This window comes from Rhinopithecus roxellana, chromosome 20 (genome assembly GCF_007565055.1).
Source record: "Rhinopithecus roxellana isolate Shanxi Qingling chromosome 20, ASM756505v1, whole genome shotgun sequence".
In the NCBI taxonomy this organism is placed as follows: Eukaryota; Metazoa; Chordata; class Mammalia; order Primates; family Cercopithecidae; genus Rhinopithecus; species Rhinopithecus roxellana.
The window spans coordinates 33,907,035-33,929,874 of record NC_044568.1 but is presented as its reverse complement, the minus strand read 5'-3'; the positions used below and the strand labels follow the sequence as shown (position 1 = coordinate 33,929,874).

At 44.8% G+C, this 22,840-nt stretch overlaps 1 protein-coding gene across 7 annotated transcripts in view; it reads right to left on the bottom strand.

The window, feature by feature from the left end:
- The window catches only part of SYT17 (synaptotagmin 17), a 129,895-nt gene that overhangs the window by 10,603 nt on the left and 96,452 nt on the right, over window positions 1-22,840 (bottom strand). For 6 of the 7 annotated variants that reach the window (XM_030925620.1, XM_010367103.2, XM_030925623.1 and 3 more), the window contains one exon: window positions 14,576-16,006. In XM_030925620.1, coding sequence (XP_030781480.1) covers window positions 15,810-16,006 — 197 coding nt within the window. In that variant the 3' untranslated portion in view covers window positions 14,576-15,809. Of the gene's footprint in view, window positions 1-14,575; window positions 16,007-22,840 lie in introns of those variants that run through there. The other variant, XR_004055514.1, reaches the window with a different exon arrangement.

The following is a 22,840-nucleotide window of genomic DNA, read 5'->3' as shown; positions in this document are numbered from 1 at the left end:
TCTGTGTTGTATTGTGACATCTGAAGGTTTTTTATAAATCAGTTCATGTACCCTTTCTGAATGGAGACACACAAGATATTTGTTACTTCCTCAAACACAAGTATGGTCCATGGACTAGCAGCACAGGGATCTCCTGGGAGCACATCAGAAATGCAGAAGCTCAGGCCCCCCGCCGCCCTGCAGACCTGCTGAATCAATTCTGCTCCCCAGGTGGGTTGTGGGTATATTAAAGTTTATGAAACACTCCTCTCGACAGGGTAGGGAACGTTTTCTATAAAGAAGCAGACAGGCCAGGCACAGTGGCTTATTCTTATATTCCAGCACTTTGGGACACTGAGGTGGGAGGATCGCTTGAGGCCAGGAGTTTGAGGCCATCCTGGGCAGCATGGTGAGACCCCATCTCTACTTGAAAAATAAAATCTTAGCCAGATGTGGTGGTGCACACCTGTAGTCACAGCTACTTGGGAGGCTGAGGTAGGGGGTTTGCTTGGGCCCAGGAGTTTTAGGCTGCAGTGAGCCAAGATCATGAGTGCAATTTAGCCTGGGTGACAGAGTAAGACTGTCTCAAAAAAAAAAAAAAAAAAAAAAAGCTAGACAGTAAATATTTTAGGACTTGTGGGTTATACAACCTCTGTCACAACCAGTCAACTCTGCCAGAAATACAGGAATGGACCAGGCCGTGGGCCAATAAAACTTTATTTGCCAAAATAGGCAAGGAGCCAGATTTGGCCCACGGGCTGTCACTTGCCAATCCCTGTTCTAGATCTCAAGCTTTCTGGCCAAAAGGAGACAATTTCTCCACTTGACGAATATGATCTTTGCTGTCATTTGGAGGTTGTAGGTATCTCTTTGTTATGCTGTATGTATTTCTGGCTTCTTACAGTTGTATTTATTGAGTGGTGGCCTATCTCTCCTCTCCCCCAGTATATACACTGTGTTCATGGCATCTTGAAGTTCCATGAAGATTCTCCCTCTCTCTCTCATTTATCTCTCTCCTTCTGTCTATCTAATCTCTATCATCTATTTATCTGTCAATCATCTATCTCCCTTAATTTCCTAGCTTTTAAAAAATGTTGTTTATCTATTAAACAAAGTCCCCTACCCCTTCACCACAATTATAAAAGAAGCAATAGATGCCAGTTCATTTCATGGCTTTCAATTCAGATGCATTCTTGTTCAGACTCCAGACCTCTTGTTGTGTGATTATTTAACCCCTCTAATCCTCAATTTTCTCAACTGCAAAATGGGAAGAAATCAATACTTCCCTCATACAAGTGCTTAGAAAAATGTTTGTTGCATGATAAGCATCCTATATATGTGAGCTACCATTAGATCACTTTATAACCTTCAAAAATACTGTATAGGAACGTATCAAGTTGACGTGACGGTTAATTTTAGGTGTCAACTTGACTGGATTGAGGGATGCCTCAATCCCAGAGATAGCATTGTTTCTGAATGTGTCTGGGAGGGCGTCGCCAGAGGAGATTGACATGGGAGTCGGGACTGAGAGAGGAAGACTTGCTCTCAGTGTGGGATGACACCATACAACTGGCAGGGAGCCAGCTGGAAAAAATGGTCAAAAGGAAGGGGATTGGTCCTCTCTGCTCTCCCTCTTCCTTCCAGAATGGGACACTTTTTCTCTTTTTGCCTTGGAACATCAGATTCCAGATTCAGTAACGGGATTCTAGGGATTGCACCAGTAGCCTTTGGGGGCTCTTGAGTCTGACCGGAGGCTGCTCTGCTGGCTTCCCTGGTTATGAGGCTTTGGACTTGGACTGAGCCACACTCCAGCTTCTGTGGTTCTCCAGCTTGTAGTTAGCCTTTCCTGAGACTTCACCTCTGTGACTGTGTTTGTCAACTCCTCCTCAATAATTCCCCTTCCATCTATCCTACTGGCTGTCTCTCTGGAGAACGCTAATACAGATTTTGGTACCAGGAGGTAGTTCTAGAGGAATAATTTTTTCTTTTTTTGAGATGGAGTCTTGTTCTGTCGCCCAGGCTGGAGTGCAATGGCGCGATCTTGGCTCACTGCAACCTCCACCTCCCAGGTTCAAGCAATTCTCCTGCCACAGCCTCCCAAGTAGCTGAGATTACAGGCATGTGCCACCCTGCCCAGCTAATTTTTTTTTTTTTTTTTTGTATTTTTAGTAGAGATGGGGTCTCACCATGCTGGGCAGGCTGGTCTCAAACTCCTGACCTCGTGATCTACCCACCTCAGCCTCCCAAAGTGCTGAGATTACAGGCATGAGCCACTGTGCCCGTCCATTTACAGAAACAATTTTAAGAATAAATTTCCTTACTTGGTTTTGGGGTTTCTGGAATTGGCTCCGTAATCTGATTAAATCCCAAAATGCTAAAGACTCTACTTCTCATAGTACGGAGAGCATTGATAGTCCATGGCGTGAACTGTTAATAGAGATACACAAAATAAATGCACTTGATGCTCCTAGTTCACTATTAATAAGAAGCAAGGAACTTAGTGACCCTGTGCATGATACTTTTGAGCATTTGTAGAAAGCCGAGGCGTAGAATGATGTGGGTTAGTTGCTCCTAACATCCGTAGACAAAGTGATGAAAGAAAAGAATGAGAACAGGGACTCAGTTTCTCAGCTCTAGATATACACAATGAGCCTGGAAGCTTCTAAGTGTGCCCTGAAGCAGAATCTTCTCTCCTGTAGAGTCATAGGATTGAAAGTGCTGAAAATCAAACACAAGCCCTCATCCTGCAATTGGCCGACTTACATTGAAAGGTAAACTCAGTCCCTCAGAGTGTCTACTGTTAAGGTGAGGGTATTGATTGGGAAATAATAGGCCCTGTGAGTTGGGAGGGATGTGTGGGAGGATTCTGATGAGGCTAGGATACTGAACTCCAATTTTTTTTTTTTTTAAGAGACAGGGTCTTGGACGGGCATGGTGGTTTACGCCTATAATCCCAGCACTTTGGGAAGCTGAGGCGGGCGGATCACTGAAGGTCAGGAGTTTGAGACCAGCCTGGCCAACATGGTGAAACCCCATCTCTACTAAAAAATGCAAAAATTGGCCTTGCGCGGTGGCTCACGCCTATAATCCCAGCACTTTGGGAGGCCAAGGCGTGTGGATCATGAGGTCAGGAGATTGAGACCATCCTGGCTAACACAGTGAAACCCCGGCTCTACTAAAAATACAAAAAATTAGCTGGGGGTGGTGGCGAGCACCTGTAATCCCAGCTACTTGGGAGGCTGAGTCAGGAGAATGACATGAACTCGGGAGGTGGTGCTTGCAGTGAGCCGAGATCACGCCACTGCACTCCAGCCTGGGCGGCAGAGCCAGACTCCGTCTCAAAAAATATAAAATAAAATAAAATACAAAAATTAACCAGGCATGGTGGCTGGCACCTGTAATCTCAACTACTCTGGAGGCTGAGGCAGGAGAATTGCTTGAGCCTGGGAGGTGGAGGTTACGGTCAGCCAAGATGGCACCACTGCACTGAGTGATCCAGCAAGACTCCATCTCAAAAAGAGAGACAGGGTCTTGCTCTGTTGCTCAGGCTGGAATGCAGCAGCACAATCATAGCTTACTGCACTGAGCTCTTAAATTCTGATGAATCTTGTTTCCCAAGTGAAGTGGCCTCACTGTCTGCAGTGGTATAGGTCTTATACCACTTACAGGTCTTATAAATTAATCCCCCTCGTCTAGGGGGATTAAACCCTGCATTGCTTGAGGAAACAGAAGTGGCCTCCTCCAAGGCAGTTGCCAGGCAAGACAATGCTGATTCTCCTCTGGATCTAGCTCCACCACCCCTTTTAACTTCTAGACCTATAACCTGTCTCTAATCCCAGCAGGCCCATAAAAGTGAGGCACAAAGTGTGACCCATGAGAAGGTACGCTACACACCAAAAGAACTACGTGAGTTTTCTAATTTATACATGCAGAAATCTGGAGAACATGTGTGGGAAAGGATATTCAGGATGTGGGATAATGGTGGAAGGAACAGAAAGTTGGATCAGGCCTAATTTACTAACATAGGCTCACTAAGCAGAGAGTCTGCATTAGTGTTGCAGCTTGGGGAGTTAGAAAAGATGTTAACAGTTTGATTTCTTGACTGGTTGACTGAAACATGGATCAAAAGATGGCCCACCATGATGGAGCTGGTGATGCCTGATCTCCCCTGGTTTAATGCAGGAAGAGATTTAAAGGTGTAGGGAGACTGGGATGATAGAGTAGGTGTGTCACATAAAACCTACTCACTTACACTGGGAGGGACCAGAAAATATGCCTTTGACTAATGCTTGAGAAATGGATTTGTGAGGGGAGCACTAGCATCCTTGAAGAGTTCTGTGATTGTTCTTCTCTGTAGGCCAGACCTTACAGTGGGAACTGCAGTCACTTAACTGGAAAACTTAAATGCAATGGGAATAATTGATTCTGGGGTGGCAGAAGCCAAGTAGCAGCACTAACCATCAAAGGCAAGATGGGCGAGGTTACCATAATGGATCACAAAGACAAAGCAACAACCAGAATAGTTGGCCTCCTGTTGACCTATGGCACTGGCTAATTAATCATCGTGTTCCTGTTGGCATTGGTTAATTAATCACGGTGATCCTAGAAGTGAAATAGATGGGAAGCCTACCGCATTCTTTTTTATTTTTAAAATTTTAATTTTTTAGCTATTAAAAAAAACTTTTTTAAGAGACAGGATCTTGTTTTATCATCCAGGCTGGAGTGCAGTGGTACAATCACAGTTCACTGCAGCCTTGATCTCCTGGGCTGAAGTGAGCCTCCCTCCTCAGCCTCCCAAGTAGCTAGTACTACAGATGTGTGTCACCTTGTCTGGCCCTGGAAGTCTACTACATTCTTATTTGATCTATATAAGCAGAAAACTTTCAGGTCAAGTGAACAAAAGTAATTTAAATCATAAAAACAGGGAATCATGGTCCCTCAATCAATTTCCAGACTTGAGTCAGCCTACAGACTCAGAACCCTCTGAAAGAAGGGGAGGCTGAGTTTCCCTGAGGAAGGACCCTGGTACACTACTGAAGATTTATGCTGTTAATCTTTTCCCCATCCTTCCCCAGAGGGACCTATGGCCTTTTACCATAGGTAACTGTGCACTGGGGAAAGGGAAATCATCAGAACTTTGGGGACTACAACACTGGCTCTAAATGACACTGATTCCAAGAAACCCAAAAAGGGCACTGTGGCCCTCCAGTCAAAGTAGGGGCTTTTGGAGGTGTGAAAGAAAATTAAAATCTAAGGACCCCAAACTCACTATGCCAAGGAGAAAAGCTAAGCTTGGGAACTGAGTAATGCAAAAACTGCCTTTCTTTTGTTCCTAACCAGATAGCTGTAACTTCACATGCTTATTTTATCTTATGTAAAATGTAGATCTACTGAGTGTAAGATGAATACATAATTGACTTTTCCTCTCATTAATTCCTTTTCACATGTAAAATGTGGATTCACTGAGCACTGGTCAGAGCCTCACAAGAATGTGACCACTCCCTTCACTGTGTATCTTCCCCCTCTTTTTTTCTTTCCTCCTTTCCCTCCTGCCCCTCTTTTCCCTTTAAATATTGAAGTCCTCAAAATTGTCTTGGGAAAAAGCACAGGCTGTAGATTCTACTCTAACTTGCGTCTCTTTTACCCAGGCACATCCTCAACCTTAAAATAAACCTCTAAATTGATCGAGATCTGTCTCACACACTTTTTGGTTTACAAAAGTCAGGTAATTAGTGGGGCTTTAGCTCAGGTCCAACTTACAGTGGGTCCAGTGGGTCCTGGAACCCATCCCATGGTTATTAAACATTCCCTAGTTCCAGAATGCTTAATTGAAATAGACATACTTAGCACCTGGCAGAATCCCCACATGGACCCCCTAACTTATGGAGAGAGGACTATTATGGAGAGAAAGGTCAAATGGAAGCCATTGAGCTGCCTCTATGTAGAAAAATAGTAAATCAAAAACAATATTGCATCCCTGGAGGGATTGCAGAGATTAGTGCCATCATCAAGGGCTTGAAAGACACAGGAGTGGTGATTCTCCATTCAGCATTCAGTTTGGATGGAGAACACATCTCCATTCAACTCTCTTATTTGGCTGGTGCAGAAGACAGATGGATCTTGGAGAATGATGGTAGATTATCATAAGCTTAGCCAACTGGTGACTCCAATTGCAGCTGCTGTACCAGATGTGGCCTCATTGCTTGAGCAAATTAATACATCTCCTGATACCTAATATGCAACTATTGACCTGGCAAATGCATTTTTTAGGATCCACCGTAGTTTGCTTTCAGCTGACAAGGCCAGCAATATACCTTTCCTGTCCTACCTCAGGGATACATCAGTTCTCCAGCCCTATATCATAATTTTGTTTGCAGGGATTTTGACTGCCTTTCCCTTTTACAAAGTGTCACATTGGTCCATTACATTGGTGACATTGTGCTAACTGGACACAGTGAGAAGTAGCGACCACTCTGAACTTATTGGTAAGATATTAGTGGGTGGAATATAAATTCAACTAAAATTCAGGGACCTTCTACATCAGTGAAATTTCTAGGATTCCTGTGGTGAGGCGCCTGTTGAGAGACTCCTTCTAAGGTGAAGGATAAGTTGTTGCATTTGGCCCTTCCTACAACCAAGAAATAGGCATGATGTCTTGTGGGTGTATTTGGATTTTGGGGGCAACACATTCCTCATTTGGGTGTGTTACTCTGGCCCATTCACTGAGTGACCCAAAGAGCCATTGGTTCTAAGTGGGGCCCAAAACAGGAGAAGGCTTGGTAACAGGTCCAGACTGCTGTTAAAGCTGCTCTGCCACTTGGGTCTTATGATCCAGCAGATCTAATGATGCTTAAGGTGTCAGTGGCAGATGGGGATGCTGTTTGGAGTTTGGAGCAAGGCCCTGTATCATCCACAGAAAACTCCTCTCCTGTTGAGAGACAGCTCTTGGCCTGATGATACTTGGCCTTAGTAGAAACTGAACTCTTGACTATGGGTCACCAAGCTCTCATGCCACTTGAGCTGCCCATCATGAATTAGGTGTTATCTGATCCAAAAAGACATAAAGTGGGACATGCACAGCAGCACTCCCTCATCAAATGGAAGTGGTGTATATGTGATCAGGCCTGAGCAGGTCCTGAAGGCACAAGTATGTTACAAGAAGAAGTGGACCAGATGCCCAGATCCCCACTCCTGCTACACTATCTTCTCTCTCCCAGCTTGCACTTTTGGGCTCATGGGGAGTACCCTATGATCAGATGACAAGAAAGAGAAGATTGGGGTCTGGTTTACAAATGTTCCTGCATAATAGGCAGGCATCACCCAGAAGTGGGCAGCGGCAGCAGTACAGTCACTTTCTGGGACATTTCCAATGGATAATGGTGAAGGGAAATCTTCTCAGCTGGCACAACTTTGGGCAGTGCACCTGGTTGTGCACTTTGCTTGGAAGGAGAAGTGGCCAGACATGTGATTATATGTTGATTCATGGGCTATAGCCAATGGTTTGACTGAATAGTCAGGAACTTGGAAGGAACGTGATTGGAAAATTGGTAACAAAGAAATTTGGGGGTGAGGTATGTGAATAGACCTCTCCGAGTGGGGAAAAAATGTGAGTATTTGTGTCCCAGGCGAATACTTACCAAAGGGTGGCCTCCGCAGAGGAGGATTTTAATAATCACGTGAATAGGATGACCTGTTCTGTGAATACCAGGCAGCCTCTTTCCCCAGTCACCCCATCGTTGCCCAGTGGGATCGTGAACAAAGTGGCCATGGTGGCAGGGATGGAGGTTATGCATGGACTCAGCAACATTGACTTCCACTCATCAAGTCTGGGCTGGCTACTGTGGCCACTGCTGAGTCCTCAATCAGCCAGCAGCAGAACCCAGCACTGAGCACCCAATATGGCATCATTCCTTGGGGTGATCAGCTAACTACCTGGTGGCAGTTTGATTATATTGGACCACTTCCATCATTGAAGAGGCAGCATTTTGTCCTTGTTGGAATAGACACTGACTCTGAATATGGATTTGCCTTCCCTCCACACAATGCTTCTAACAAAACTACCATGTGTGAACTTACAGAATGCTTTGCCCATCATCATGATATTCCACACAACATTGCTTCTGACCAAGGACCTCATTTTACAGCCAAAGAAGTGGGCTCATGCTCATGGAATTCACTGATCTTACCATGTTCTCTACCATCCTGAAGCAGCTGGCTTGATGGAATAGTGGAATGGTCTTTTGAAATCACAGCCAGCTAGTTAACAATACTTTATAGGGGTGGGGCAAGGTTCTCCAGAAGGCTGTATATGCTATGAATCAGATATGGTATTTTTTCTCTGATAGCTAGTATTCACGGGTCCAGGAATCAAGGAGTGAGCATAAGAGCAGCTCCACTCACTATTACTCCTAGCGATCCACTAGCAATTTTTTTTTTTTTTTTTTTTTTTTTTTTTGCTTCCTGTTCCACGACATTATGTTCTGCTACCCTAGAGGTCTTAGTTCCAGAGGGAGGAATGCTTCTACCAGGAGACACAATAGTGATTCTATTGACCTGAAAGTTAAGACTGCCACCTGGCCACTTTGGGCTGCTCATGCTCTGAGTCCACAGGCTAAGAAGGGAGTTATGGTGTTGGGTAGGGTGATTGAGCTGGACTACCAAGGGGAAACTGTATACTAACTACTCTACAATGGAGAAAAGGGAAAATATGTCTAGATTACAGGAGATCCCATAGGATGTCTTGTAGTATTACCATGCCTTGTAATTAAGGACGATGGGAAACGACAATAACCCAGTCTAGGCAGAAGTATGAATGGCCCAGACCCTTCAGAAATGAAAGTTTGGGTCACCTTGCTTCATAACAAACCAAGAGCAGGCTGATCACAGTGGCTCACACTTATAACCCAGCACTTTGGGAGGCCGAGGTGGAAGGATGGCTTGAGCCCAGGGGTTCAAGACCAGCCTGGGCAACGCAGGGAGATCCTGTCTCTATAAAAACAAAACAAAAACAAAAACGAAAAAATCTTGACCAGCTGCGGTGTTTGCTGAAAGCAAAGGGAATACAGAATGGGTAGTAGAAGGTAGTTATGAACATCAGCTATGACCTGTACCAGTTACAGAAATGAGGATTATAATTATATGAGCATTTCCTCCCTACTTGGTTAAGAAACCATTATATATACAGGGCATCTCTCAATCCCTTGTGCATATGTACACATATATTAAGCAAATATCTTTGTTTTCTCTTCTGTCTAATTCTTTTATCATGTAACATAAGATTTATCAACTTTATTTTTATTTATTTATTTTTGAGACAGATTCTCACTGTGTTCCCAGGCTGGAGCGCAAAGGCACCATCTCAGCTCATTGCAACCTCCGCCTCCCGGGTTCAAGCAATTCTCCTGCCTCAGCCTCCCGAGTAGCTGGGACTACAGGCATGCACCACCACGCCCGGCTAATTTTTGTATCTTTTAGTAAAGACGGGGCTTTGCTACGTTGGTCAGGCTGGTCTCGAACTCCTGGCCTCAACTGATCAGCCCACCTCAGCCTCCCAAAATGCTAGGAACACAGGCGTAAGCCACCCTGCCCAGCCAGATTTATCAACTTTATATCAGCATTTAAGCATTGTCAATTTTACATCCTAGTATTTCAGTTATAGAATATTGGGAGAAGAGTAAACATCACTCAAGAACATAACCTCCTCTTCTGGGGATGGGATTCATGCATTTTTGGTTGTACTTTGGATAGCTGTATCATGTTAGGTGGAAGCATGACTCTGTAATTGTCTTTATTTGGAGATTAAGTATGGTTGAAGGAGACATGCGGAGGTGCCAGGTTGACAAGGGATAGGCTTATGATGGTTAATTTTAGGTGTCAGCTTGACTGGGTTGAGGGATCCCTACACAGGTGGGGAAGCATTGCTTCTGGGTATGTCTTGGGGATCGTTTACAGAGAATATTGACATGTGAGTCAGTGGGCCGAGAGAGGGAGATGCCCTCAGTGTGGTGGGTGCCACCCAATTGACCGGTGGTCTGGCTGGAACAAACGGGCAGAAGGGGGATCGGCGCTTTCTGATCTCTCTCTCCCTTCCAGAGTGGGACACTTTTCCTCTTTTTGCCTTTAAAGGGACATCAGACTCCAGGTTCTTCGGTTTTTGGACTCTGGGACTTGCACCAGCATCCTTCAGGGGCCCCTTGGGTTTAACTGGGGGCTGTACTGTTGGCTTCCCTGGTTACGAGACTTTGGACTTGGAATGAGCCACACTCCCAGCTTTGAGCCATGCTCCTAGCTTCTCCGGTTCTCCAGCTTGTAGTTGGCCTATCCTGAGATTTCTCTGCCTCTCTGATGATGTGAGCCAATTCCCCCTAATTAAATCCCCTTCCATATTTCCTACTGGTACTGTCTCTCTGAGAGCCCTGACTAATACAGTTAGATAGTAAAATAATGACCCAAAGGACCACTGCTGCCAACCTATAGGGCATTGCCATCCAGTCTTTTTTCTAGGCATGTTTTCAGTTTTTATCTACAAATCATTCCAGAGTTATTTTTAAATGGTATTTTTGATCATAAAAAGGGCAGATATCCTACTGCCAGTGGATGACCAGGAAAGGAAAGGAAATAAAAGGAAAGGAAAGGAAAGGAAAGGAGAGGAATTTTCTTGCAGCGATTCCCAGCTTTCTAGGAGTGAAATATCAGGAATGCCCAGGAAATAGCTACTCCCAGCACCCTGGGACCCATCCTATGTGAGCAGATCTGGGCAGGGGTCATTAGCTTCTGCCAAGTCCAAGGTGTGGGCTGGAATCCTGGGGTGCCCTGGAGTCAGCCATGAGCTCGGAGTCACTGCCAAGGAGGGAGAGGGGAATGTTGCCTCACCCAAGAAAATGAGCGGACTCTTGGATGGTCCTGGGAAAGTAGAAGTGAGTTTAAAAATCCCCAACCCAGCTTTTTTTCTTCGAACTCAAGTTCCCATTCCAAAGAGGGTGTTTAAGTGGACTGTGTATCTCTTTTCCCACTTCCTACCTGAAGAGGGGGAGGAAGCCAATAAAAACGAGTGAGCAGCCCACAACAGGGCACCTTGGGCGCAGGTTTCTACAGAAACTCAGTCCTTCCTTCACCTTTCAACACATCCGTCTCATCTCCTGATGAGCTCTATTCCTGGAGATGTGAAAGGCTCTGATCTGTCCACCACTGTTACCTCTGATCATCCAGCAAACACTGCCTGACGTGTGCTAGCAATCATCACCATCATGCAGTGTGCCAAGGGTTATGGTAAAACTTTGCAGGCAAAAAACAAAAAACAAAACAAAAACAACTAAACAAACAAATCCTCCGCAGGCATTTTCCCAGCTAATCAACCCTAAGGGGTAACAACTGTCACCCTATTTCTGGACACGGTGGTGCATGCCTGTGGTTCTGGCTACTTGGGGAGCTGAGGCAGGAGGATCAATTGAGCCCAGGAGTTCAAGACCAGATTGGGAACATAATGAGATCTTGTCTCAAAATAAGACAAAAAAAAAACAGAATTGTCATCCTATTTTTAGATGACACAGCCCAGCAGAGTGTTTAGCTTACACTGACTTAATAAAGTGCCACAGACTGGGGCTTAAACAACAGAAATTTATTGTCTCACAGTTCTGGAGGCTGGAAGTCTGAGATTAAGGTGTCAACAGGGTGGGTTCCTTCTGAGGGCTGTGAGGGAAGATTTGTTCCAGTCCTCTCTCCTTGGCCTGTAGATGGCTTTCTTCTCCCTGTCTCTTCACATCTTCTTCCCTCTGTGTCTGTCTCTTCATTCAAATTTCCTCTTGTTTTTTCTTTCTTTTTTTGAGACAGAGTCTCACTCTGTTGCCCAGGCTGTCACGATCTCAGCTTACCACAACCTTCGCCTCCTGGGTTCGTGCGATTCTCCTGCCTCAGCCTCCCAAGTAGCTGAGATTACAAACATGTGCCACCATGCCTGGCTAATTTTTTGTATTTTTAGTGGAGGCGGGGGTTTCACCATGTTGGCCAGGCTGGTCTCGAACTCCTGACCTCAAGTGATCTTCCTGCCTCGGCCTCCCAAAGTGCTGGGATTACAGGCATGAGCCACTGTGCCTGGCCAAATTTCCTCTTCTGATAAGGACTCCAGTCATATCAGATGAGGGCTCACCTCATGACCTCACTTCAACCTGATCACCTCTGTAAAGACCCTCTCTCCAAATAAGAACACATTCTGAGGTTAGGAATCCAGCAAATCATCAACCCGTAACAGGGTAGGCAGCTGGCCCTGGGCTGGCTTTTTGTCTCTATTGCAGTTACTTGACACTTAAACTTACTAAGTCTTGAATTCCAGCTGGGCGCAGTGGCTCATGCCTCTAATTTCAGCACTTATGGGAGGCCGAGGCAGAGGGATCACTTGAGCCCAGGAAATCAAGGCCAGCCTGTACAACATAATGAGAGCTCATCTCTACAAAAAATTAAGGAGTTAGCCAGGTCTATGATCCCAGCTACTGGGGGAGCTGAGGTGGGAGGATTGCTTGAGCCCAGTGCTGTGAGCCGTGATCCTACCACTGCACTCCAACCTGGGAGATGGAGCAAGTTCTTGCCTCAAAAACAAAACAAAACAAAAAAATTCCTGACCTCCCCATTTGTAAAAGGAGATTAACATCTCTTTTACACCCCTGAAGGTTGCTGCATGAGGCTTAAATGTGATGTTTGGCACCTCGTCTGGTGCTAGTCGGCCCTCTTGTTATTACTAATGAAGGTGGCAAATGCTGGGGATGCCCTGCCTCATATTCCTCAGTCCACCTGGCTCCCCTGTGGCTGTAGAGAGCGGTGTTGTGCACATACACAGCTGACCTCATCAAGCACATGTGCCTCTTCCTCTGCCCAGAGATTTCTCTGGTGTTATGGGAGCTTATACAGACCACGCTGGACAATCCTGAAGTGCCAAACATTTAATGCTTTCAGGGCAGCCTTTAAGCCACGAGGAGGGACAAAGGCCAGTAATTAAATACTCCAGCTTCTGCAAAATGATCATTCTTTAGTGTTTTTTACAGGGGTTCCCAGCATGACTGAGCTCACAGTACTAATTCATGAAGCCTTTTGCTTTTCTCCTTTCCCTTATTCTTCACTTACGCTTGCTGGGGTGGTCTGCAACCAAGTCCTCACGTCAAGGTCTGTTTTGAGGCACCCTAGGACAACGAGGAAATTGAGGCTCAGAAGACTTACATGGTTTGTGCCCCAGTACATAGTTAAGGAGTGGTGGGCCCGGGATTTGAACTATGGTTTCTTGGGCCCAGAGCTCTTGGGCTTCATCACCAATGACTCCACCTCTAGTTCTAAATGCTTATTATGTACCTATATTCCCTCATTTTGTTTGTTCTTTTATGCTTTTATCTTCTTCTGTAAATCACAGTAATGAAGCCATGTCATAGAGAAGGAAAACACTTCTCCTTTTCTTTTCTGAAAACTTAACTGATATCGTTTGGATGTTTCTTCCCCTCCAATCTCATGTTGAAATGTGATCTCCAATGTTGGAGGTGGGGCCTGGTGGGAGGTATTTGGGTAATGGGGGTGGATCCCTCATGAATGGCTTGGTGACGAGTGAGTTCTCACTCTATTAGAGCTGGTTGTTTAAATGAGCCTGGCACCTCCTCCTTTCACTCTCACTTCTTCTCTTGCCAAGTGACACACCTGTTCGCCCTTTGCCCTCTACCATGATTGTAAGCTTCCTGAGACCTCAACAGAAGCCACACAGATGCCAGCACTGTGCTTCCTGTATAGCCTGCAGAACCATGAGCCAAATAAACCTCTTTATAAGTTACCTAGTCTCAGGTACTCCTTTACAGCAATGCAAAATGGATGAATACATCAACCCAACCCAGCCTTCCTGCTTCTCCCCCTTGACCGCCACAACACTTCCACTCCAGAATGGGAGACACCATGAGGTTCTCTCCGCAATACCCAATGTAGCCCGAGGGGTGAAGCGATTTTGGCGCTTGGAGCAGTTACCTGGGTCAAGCCCTTAGCAGGACCTGCCCAATAAAAAGCTAAATAAACTGTGAATCTTGCCCTGAGGAAGTGAAAAGTTTTATAGAGAAGAGCAAAGCTGGAATAATTGGCGTTAGTACACCACTCAAGTCAAACAGACATATTGCAAATACTCAACATTCTTGATCCCCAAAATCTGTGAGTATAATAAATATCATTGTTTTGAGGCTGGGTGCCGTGGCTCATGCCTGTAATTCCAGCACTTTTGGAGGCTGAGGTAGGTGGATCACCTGAGGCCAGGAGTTCAATTCCAGCCTGGCCAACATGGTGGAACCCTGTCTCCACTAAAATACAAAAATTAGCCAGGCATGGTGGTGCACACCTGTAATCCCAGTCACTTGGGAGGCTGAGGCAGGAGAATTGCTTGAATGCAAGAGGCAGAGGTTCCAGTGAGCAGAGACTGCACCACTGCACTCCAGCCTGGACAACAGAGTGAGACTGTCTCAAAAAAAAAAAAAAAAAAATCATTGTTTTGACTTGTTCAGTATGGTTTGTTACACAGCAGTACTAGCTGCAATGCCCTCCCACCTTCTATGTCCTGCATTCATGAAGAAAAAGATAACTCGAATGCATGGCACAAATAAATAATCTTTAATTTCAATAAATAGCTCCCCATCACACCAGACATTATGCTGCGGAAAAAGATACAGAAGCATCCAACAGAGAGAGAGGAAAGAGAGAGAGAGAGAAAGAGAGAGAGAGAGAGAAGACCTATTCTAACTACACTAATTCCTTAGCACGAGAGACATGACATTGGTTCACAGACAAACACAGAAGTATCCTCAGAGTCTTTAAGGAAGAAGATCATCATGGATGGGGTGTGATGGCCATTTTAATCCGTGTATCAGGTCCTTTGTATGTCTTTTGTGGGTCACAATCACCATGATTCAGTCAAAAAATGTTACTTTTGCTCTATCATATCCTATTTACTTGACACACACATTACTGTTATCCAAGGTGGGGTCTCTGACAGACAGGAGGACACTGGTTGGACTCTCACTGGACAGGAGAGGCAGAGAGAAGGCAGTGCTCAGGGCTGAGGTCCCGGCCCATCGCCATGCTCTCCAAGAGGACACATAGGCACACACGTCTTCGCCTGTGAGGGCACACGCACGAAGACATACACATATATACCCACAGGGAGTTCCCTGGGATGAGCTAACACAAGGACAATTCCATTAAGCCAGGAGAGGCTTCTGACACTGGAATAGTTTTGGTTGCCATTTGGTTTCTCCAAATGGTCCATAATCTAGTTATCACATTTACTAAGGAGGAGACAAAGATACTTACACCTTTAGAGAAAAGCATCAGGTTTGAAGAACCCCAGGGAACAGCAGCCTGTTCAGAAGTTACCCAGTGGGCGTGTGTTTTGGGAGTGGGGAGTAGTCAGGTCTCCCACACACTGGCCAAACTCTTGGTAAATACAGTCTTGATGGAGGTTGGCACCCTTTGGGAGGTCCTTTCTCTGGCCTGAGGGTTGAAAGTGCATTTTGGGGCAGGAGTATTGACAAGAACAGGCAGTGCCAATAAGTCCCATGGCAGAGCCCACTGAGCTTGTGATCTACTACAGATGGGGCTTCCGGACAGTTCCCAGGCCTGACTGAGGGCGGCTATTTTGTGACCAATAGTCTGCTTCCTCTCAGTTCTGAGAGGACTTGGGGAGTCTGTGTGTCTGTGTGTGTGGACGTGTGTAGACATGTTGCGAGTGTGTATGCAGGTGTGGATGTAATAGTATGTGACAAATTTTTTTCCGTCTTTTTTTTTTTTTTTTAAACGAATGAAAGCTGCCTTCCCTGCAGCCCTCAGGTCACCTCCAGGGAGGCAGGAGACACGCGGTCACACTCAGCTCGAGACCTCAGACTGTGCCACTGCTCCACAGCTGTGCGGTGCGTGTTGAGCATGCGCCTCCAGTGGTTGGACTCAGAGGGACCTGAAGAGTACTGGCCAATGACGATCCTCCCAATGAAATCATTGCTGCTCTTCATGTTGTGGCCGAAAACTAGGGAGCCAGAGGGTCGAGGGCAGGAGGGAGGCAAGAGGAAGGAGGGGAACAGAACAGAAAGGCAGAGAGAAGACAGAGGCCATTAGTCTACACATTCGTCAAGTGCAAACATGGTGGTCATCATTTAGGGCACGTTGTCTTTTTCCGTTTCTTGGTGAGAACTCCAACTCCCTCATCTCATCCTCCTGCGAGTCTCTGCAACAGCTGCACCTGGCTTCCTGCCATCCCATGCCAGCCAGATTCTTACTTCTCAGCCTTGGCATTGGCTGTTCCTTCTGCCAGAGAGCTGCACTGCCTGCAATACGCAGCCTTAAACGTATGTCCCACGGCATCACCACATTGCATATAGAGCTCTGTAAGTGGATAGTTCTAGTGGAACAGTGAGCCTGTCAATGTAGTCCAGTTGAGCGATTAAACAAGGGTTCCTCAGTCACGGAACTGTTGACATTATGGGCGGGATAATCCTTTGCTGTAACTGTCCTGTGCATTGTAGGATGTTTAGTAGCATCCCTGGTACCTACCTACTAGATGCTGATAGCAGCTCTCTCTACAGCTGTGACAACCCAAAATGTCTTCAGACATAGCCAGATATCCCCTGGGGAGGCCAGTGCATCCCAAATGGGAACCACTATGTTAAGCCATGGTCCATGGGGCCAAATATCCTGGGGGCGAATCCTGGCTCTATCATTTGACCAAGCTCTGGGACTCTGAGACAGGCGAAGTGACCTCTCTGAGCCTCAGTTTCTTTGTTAGTTAAACAGGAATTTTAGTAGTGCTTCTCTCATAGGTCAGTGCACAATTTCTATGAAATATGTGTAAAGCTCTCAGCACACAGTGCCAAGCAAGTGGTAAGAGCTCAATAAATGTTACACTGCTATTTCGATCCTAAATTTCTGTCTGTTGACCTTTTATAAAAGAGACTTCATGTCTCCTCTGTTACATCAAACAGTGGAAGTTTGCTGAGAGTAATGGCTATGGCAATTTCTTCCACCCCTTGTTGTGCTGCATGTCTCTTTGAAAGGCTTCTCTGTTAATCCCAACTTAAGCTTAATTTGTGTCTTTCAAGCCTAATGAGATGGTTAACTTGATTTAGCTTCCCGGCCAAGTTCCGCCTAATTCTGTATCTGTGTGTGGGTAGTCCAGGCATGCCATCTCACTAATGGGAAAGCAGGCTATGCTGTGTTATAAAGGAAGGGCTACAGAATGGGAAATATCACAGATTCACCCAGCGTGAGCCGAGCAAAGGCGGGCTAGATCCCAGGAGGGATGCCGAATATCATATAAACCAACTAAAATATGCATCCAAAAACAGAGCTTGAATGCTAACAAGCCTCTGTTCTCCCCTGTGGATTTCACACCACGCATTCCAAATGGTGAAAATGAGGGAGAAAAAGAAAAATGGAAAAATAAAAACAAAAACTCCATCCATCATCCAAAAGCCAAAAAGACTTAGGGAAAACCAGGCTACGTGAAATACTGTGTCATCTTCATCAAGAGGGATGGGTACCTGTCAGCTCTGTGGAGAAAAAATGGACCATGTATACTTTTTGTACATTTGGTAACATATTCAGTATGCATAGGTGGACCTCATTTACATGCAAATTACTTACAAAGAGAAATAATAGGAATGGAAGCTTTGCTTAATAAATGAAATTGCTAAGAAGCTCTCGGCCTTTGAAAAAAAAAATGAATAGGTAAACACTCAGGCTTTTTGGAATGACACTTAGTGGCCAGTGTAAGGTTTGATCTCGCCAAACGAGGACAAGTTACCAAAGTCCCCCTCCCCGTAAGCCTCAAATCTAAAATAAGATACTATTATGAGGCCACTTTAGGCCCCATTTGGTTTTCTTCTTTGGGGGCAAAATGTTCTATCTTCTTCTTCCTCTCCAAAGTTCAAGACAATGCAGAAACTTCCCTTGTAAATGGGTATGGGTTCTACTTCTTTGTGAAAGGGATTTAAGAGGAAATTCTGACTGGGCACGGTGGCTCACATCTGTAATCCCAGCACTTTGGGAGGCTGAGGCAGGTGGATCACGTGAGCCCAGGAGTCTGAGACTAGTCTGGGCAACATGGAGAAACCCCGCCTTTACTAAAAAATACAAAAAAATCAGCCAGATGTAGTGGTGTGTGCCTGTAGTCCCAGCTACTTGGGAGGCTGAGGTGGGAGGATCACCTGAACCTGGGGAATTCAAGGCTGCAGTGATGGTGACACTGCCCTGGATCTAGCCTGGGTAGCAAAGTGACCTTGCTTGTCTCAAAAAAAAAAAAAAAAAAAAAGGGAAATCTCAGTCTTAAGTACTCTCATGTGCTGCTGGTGGAAAAGCAAGTTGGATCAAATTTTGGGGTGGTTCACAACATCTGTTCAAAATAAATACATCATAACTCATGACTCAGTATTTCACTTCTAGGAATTGATCCCATAGAATTTTCTGCACAACTGGACAAAAATACACGTACAAGGATATTTTATATAGCAGGAGTAGGCAAACTAGAGCCTCCAAGTCAAATGTAGACTACTACCTGTTTTTGTAAATAAAGTTTTATTGGAACACAGTGAAACCCATTTGTTTACATAATGCTGCTTTTGTGCAAAAAGGGCAGAGTTGATGTCTTAGTCCATTCAGGCTGCTGTAACAAAATGCCATAAACTGGGTAGCTTATAAACAACAAAAACTTATTGCTCACAGTTCTGGAGGCTGGGAAGTTCAAGATCAAGACACTAGCAAATTCGGTGTCTGGTGAGAAGCTGCTTCTTCATAGGTGGTATCTTCTCACTGAGTCCCCACATGGTGGAAGGGACAGACTAGTTCTCTGGGGCATCTTTTATAAGGGCACTAATCCCAATTATGAGGGCTCCAACCTTCATGACCTAATCATCTCCCAAAGGTCCCACCTCCTAATGCCATCACTTTGTGGGTTAGTATTTCAACATATAAATTTGGCAGGGTGGGGGACAACTATTCAGACCGACCACAGCAGCTGAATAATTTGGAGGCCATGTGGCCCTCAAAGCCTCACATATCTGCTATCTGTCTGGTTCATCCATGTTGTAGTATTACTTTTTAAGGCCAGCTAACATTCCGTTGTATGGATATGCCATGTTTTGCTTATCTATTCATCAGATGATGAATATTTGGGTTGTTTCTACCTTTTGACTATTATTATGGATAAGGCTACTGTAAACATTTATGTACAAGTCTTTTTTTTTCTTTTCTTTTTGAGTCGGAATTTCACTCTTGTCACCCAGGCTGGGGTGCAGTGGCACGATCTTGGCTCACTGCAACCTCCGCCTCCTGGGTTCAAGTGATTCTCCTGCCTCAGACTCCCAAGTAGCTGGGATTACAGGCGCCCATCACCACACCCAGCTAATTTTTGTATTTTTTGGAAGAGATGGGGTTTTGCCACATTGACCAGTGTGGTCTCGAACTCCTGTCCTCAGGTGATCCGCCCACCTCAACCTTCCAAAATACTGGGATTATAGGCACGAGCCAACATGGCTGGCGTATGTACCAAGTTTTTAAGGTCATACATTATGATCCATTTATATGAAATGTCCAGAATAGGCAGATCTTTAGATACAGAAATTACCATTAGTGGTTATCAAGGATAGAGGAAAGAGGGAATGGGGAGTGATAGCTAATTGGCACAGAGCTCCTTTTTGGGGTGATAAAAATGTTCTGGAATTAGATAGTGGTGTTGGTTGCACAACCTTGAAAATATACTAAAAAACACTGAATCATATACACCAAAAGGGTGAGTTTTAAGTTATGTGAATTTTATGTCAATGAAAAAAAAATTGCCAAAAGGGGATAAAAAAAAAAAAAAAAAAAAAAAAGACTATCTGGCTCCTTATAAAAAAGTTTGCTGACCCCTGCACCAGGGCATTGTTTATAAGAAAGAAAAACTGGAAATGGCAAGACTGTCCCTGAGGGAGTGTAGCTGGGGCTGGTGGTGCCCTGCCTACCCCTCAGCCCACCTTGGAGGCTACTCATGTTTTCTGTGGATAGTGTCCTACCTCAAGCACCTGCAGCTTCCTGCCTGAGCCACGCCAGCTTGTCTATGCTAACTGTGATTTATGGTGAGGACTTTGGACCACTCAACATTAGCTTGACTTCTGCAGGAGCTGGAGACTAGGCTCAGCTACCCAGATAGTCAGCCATTAATAGATGACCGACCTCCTCTAACTATGCTGGAAAGCAACGCTCAGGTGAGCTTCCTTGGGTGGCAATACCCTGAGTCTGTTGTCACACATCCTTGCAAGGAGAATCAGGCGCTCCTCATATTGAGGAGAACAACTGGAAGCTCGCACCTGGTCTCTCTTGGACTCTTTCCTGTGACAAAAAGGACTCTTTCCCCTTTCTTAGTCTGCTGGGCTGCTATAACAAATTACCATAAACAGGGAGACTTATAAACAACAGGAATTGATTTCCTAATGGTTCCAGAAGCTAAGAAGTCCAAGATCAAGGTCCCAGCAGATTCGGTGTCTGGTGAAGGCTTGCTCTCCTTCACAGGTGGTGCCTTCTCATGCAATAGAAGCAGCAAGGCAGTTCTCTTGGGTTTCTCTTATAAGGGCACCAACCACATTCATGAGGGCAGAGCCTTCATGGTCTAATCACCTCCCACATGGGGATTGGGATCCAACGTAAGAGTTTGCGGGGAACAAAACATTCAGACCATAGCAGCAATCTTTCACTTTGCTGATTTTAATCTGAATGCTCTTTCTGTAATAAACTGTAACCATGAGCATGGTTCCAAGTTCTGTGGTGAATCATTGAACCTGAGGGTGATTTTGAAGACCCCCATACTGCAGATATCCACTCGTCAAACGTCCTTGATTCGTTTTCCTCCTTTTCCTGTCTCATTTGCCATTCCCTTATTCAAGCTTCCTGAGGTTACCTCCTAGTAGCCTACTTGAGCTCAAGTCATTAAGTTTGTCTTTGGGAGTTACTTAGAATAAGACTGGAGGAAACAAATTAAGTAACTTCTGAAGTAATAACATCACGGAAATCCATGTTGCCATTAAAAATGAGACAGACTTATGTATATGAAATGGGAAAATCTCCAAGACATATTGCTAGGAGACAAAAGCACATTACGAAACAGTATATGTAAGCACAATCTTTTTGTTAAAAAGAATGTTAATATACATAAAGAAAACAATATCTGGATGTTCACCACCGTTCAGAGTGGCTCTCTCTGGGAAGGGGGAAATAGAGGAAAATTTCCACTTTCTGTATCATATAAGTATGTACAGTTTGAACTTCTTAGAACAAGTACATATTACTTTGGAAAGAAAACAAAGGAAAAATAAGTCACCATTAGAGAATCCACATCTAAGTCACCAGAAGGGACGAAAACTAAAAGGAAGTCTAATATCCTACGCTCCTCATCCCAATTTGTAGAGTAACTTGGCTGGTGAATCACTTGGCCCTTGAAAGATGGGAGCGTTTGAGTGATTCAGCCTTTCTGATGCGAGGCAGTTCCTGCCATGACCATCTGAGTTAATTAGCAGGCACTGGAACTTGCAAATCACTTGGTAAAGTTACGGCAATCTTAACAGTCTTTAAAAAAAATTAAATGCAAATTATAATAAAGTGAAGCTGAAGATAAGTCATGACTTCTATTAGAAAGGTTGCCTGGGAGAATATCAAGATTGCCATCACTGTAAATTCTAAGAAGTGTGTTGGAGAAAATAGAGAATTAAAAGTAGACGTGTCAGGGGCCAGGTTCACACCTGTAATTCCAGCACTTTGGAAGGTCAAGGTGGGAGGATCGCTTGAACCCAAGAGTTTGAGACCAGCTTGGGCAACATAGCAAGACCCTGTTTCTACCGATTTCTTTGTTAAAGACTAAACATGTAGAATCTAGAAAGGGGCTTAGGGACAGTGGGTCAGATAACCCAGCCCTCTCCATGTTATAGGTAAGGAAACCAAGTCACATAGCTAATTGGTGATAAATCTGCAGTATTTAATAACCTGTGAATGAAACCAATTCCTTATAACCACATTCCTAAATTCCTTCTCTTTAGAAATATCCATAACTAAAATTTTGTTGTAAAGTACTGCCACCAAATATTCCTACTGATGGTTATGGGGGACTCCTTTTAATGTAGTCACTAATGTATTTCTGGATATTGTAAGCCAAAAATACAATTCTAAGCCCCCTAACCATCTGAATGGACCTCTCCTCTTGGCCAAGAGCATTCCAAAGGTGACCTGAAAAGGTAGTTCAGGCTGTGATGGGAAGGGGAAGTCAGACATGCCACCATTAACATCAAGACAGATCTTAAGACTGATAGAACTAATTCTTCTTTTTTTCTTTTCTTTTCTTTTTTTTATTTTTTGAGACAAGGTCTCACTCTGTTACCCAGGTGTGGTGGCATGATCTCAGGTCACTGCAACCTCTGCCTCCCAGGCTGAAGTGATCCTTCTTCCTCAGCTTCCCAAGTAACTGGGACCACAGGTGCACACCACTATGCCTGGATTTTTTTTTTGGTGGGGGGGTACTTTCGGTAGAGATGGGGTTTCACCATGTTGCTCAGGCTGGTCTCTAACTCCTGAGCTCAAGTGATCTTCCCGTGCTGGCCTCTCAAAGTGCTGGGATTACAGATGTGAGCCATTGCGCCCAACCAGAAGAGACTCTTTAAGTCTGATAAGAAACATTTACAATCTATTCTCTCTGAAGCCTGCTACCTAGAGTCTTTATCTGCATGATAAAACCTGGGTATCTACAACCCTTTATTGTAATTTAGACATTGATTTCAGGTCTTTAGATAATAACCAATTGCCAGTCTTTGAATCCACCTAAGACCTGGAAGTCACCCCACACACT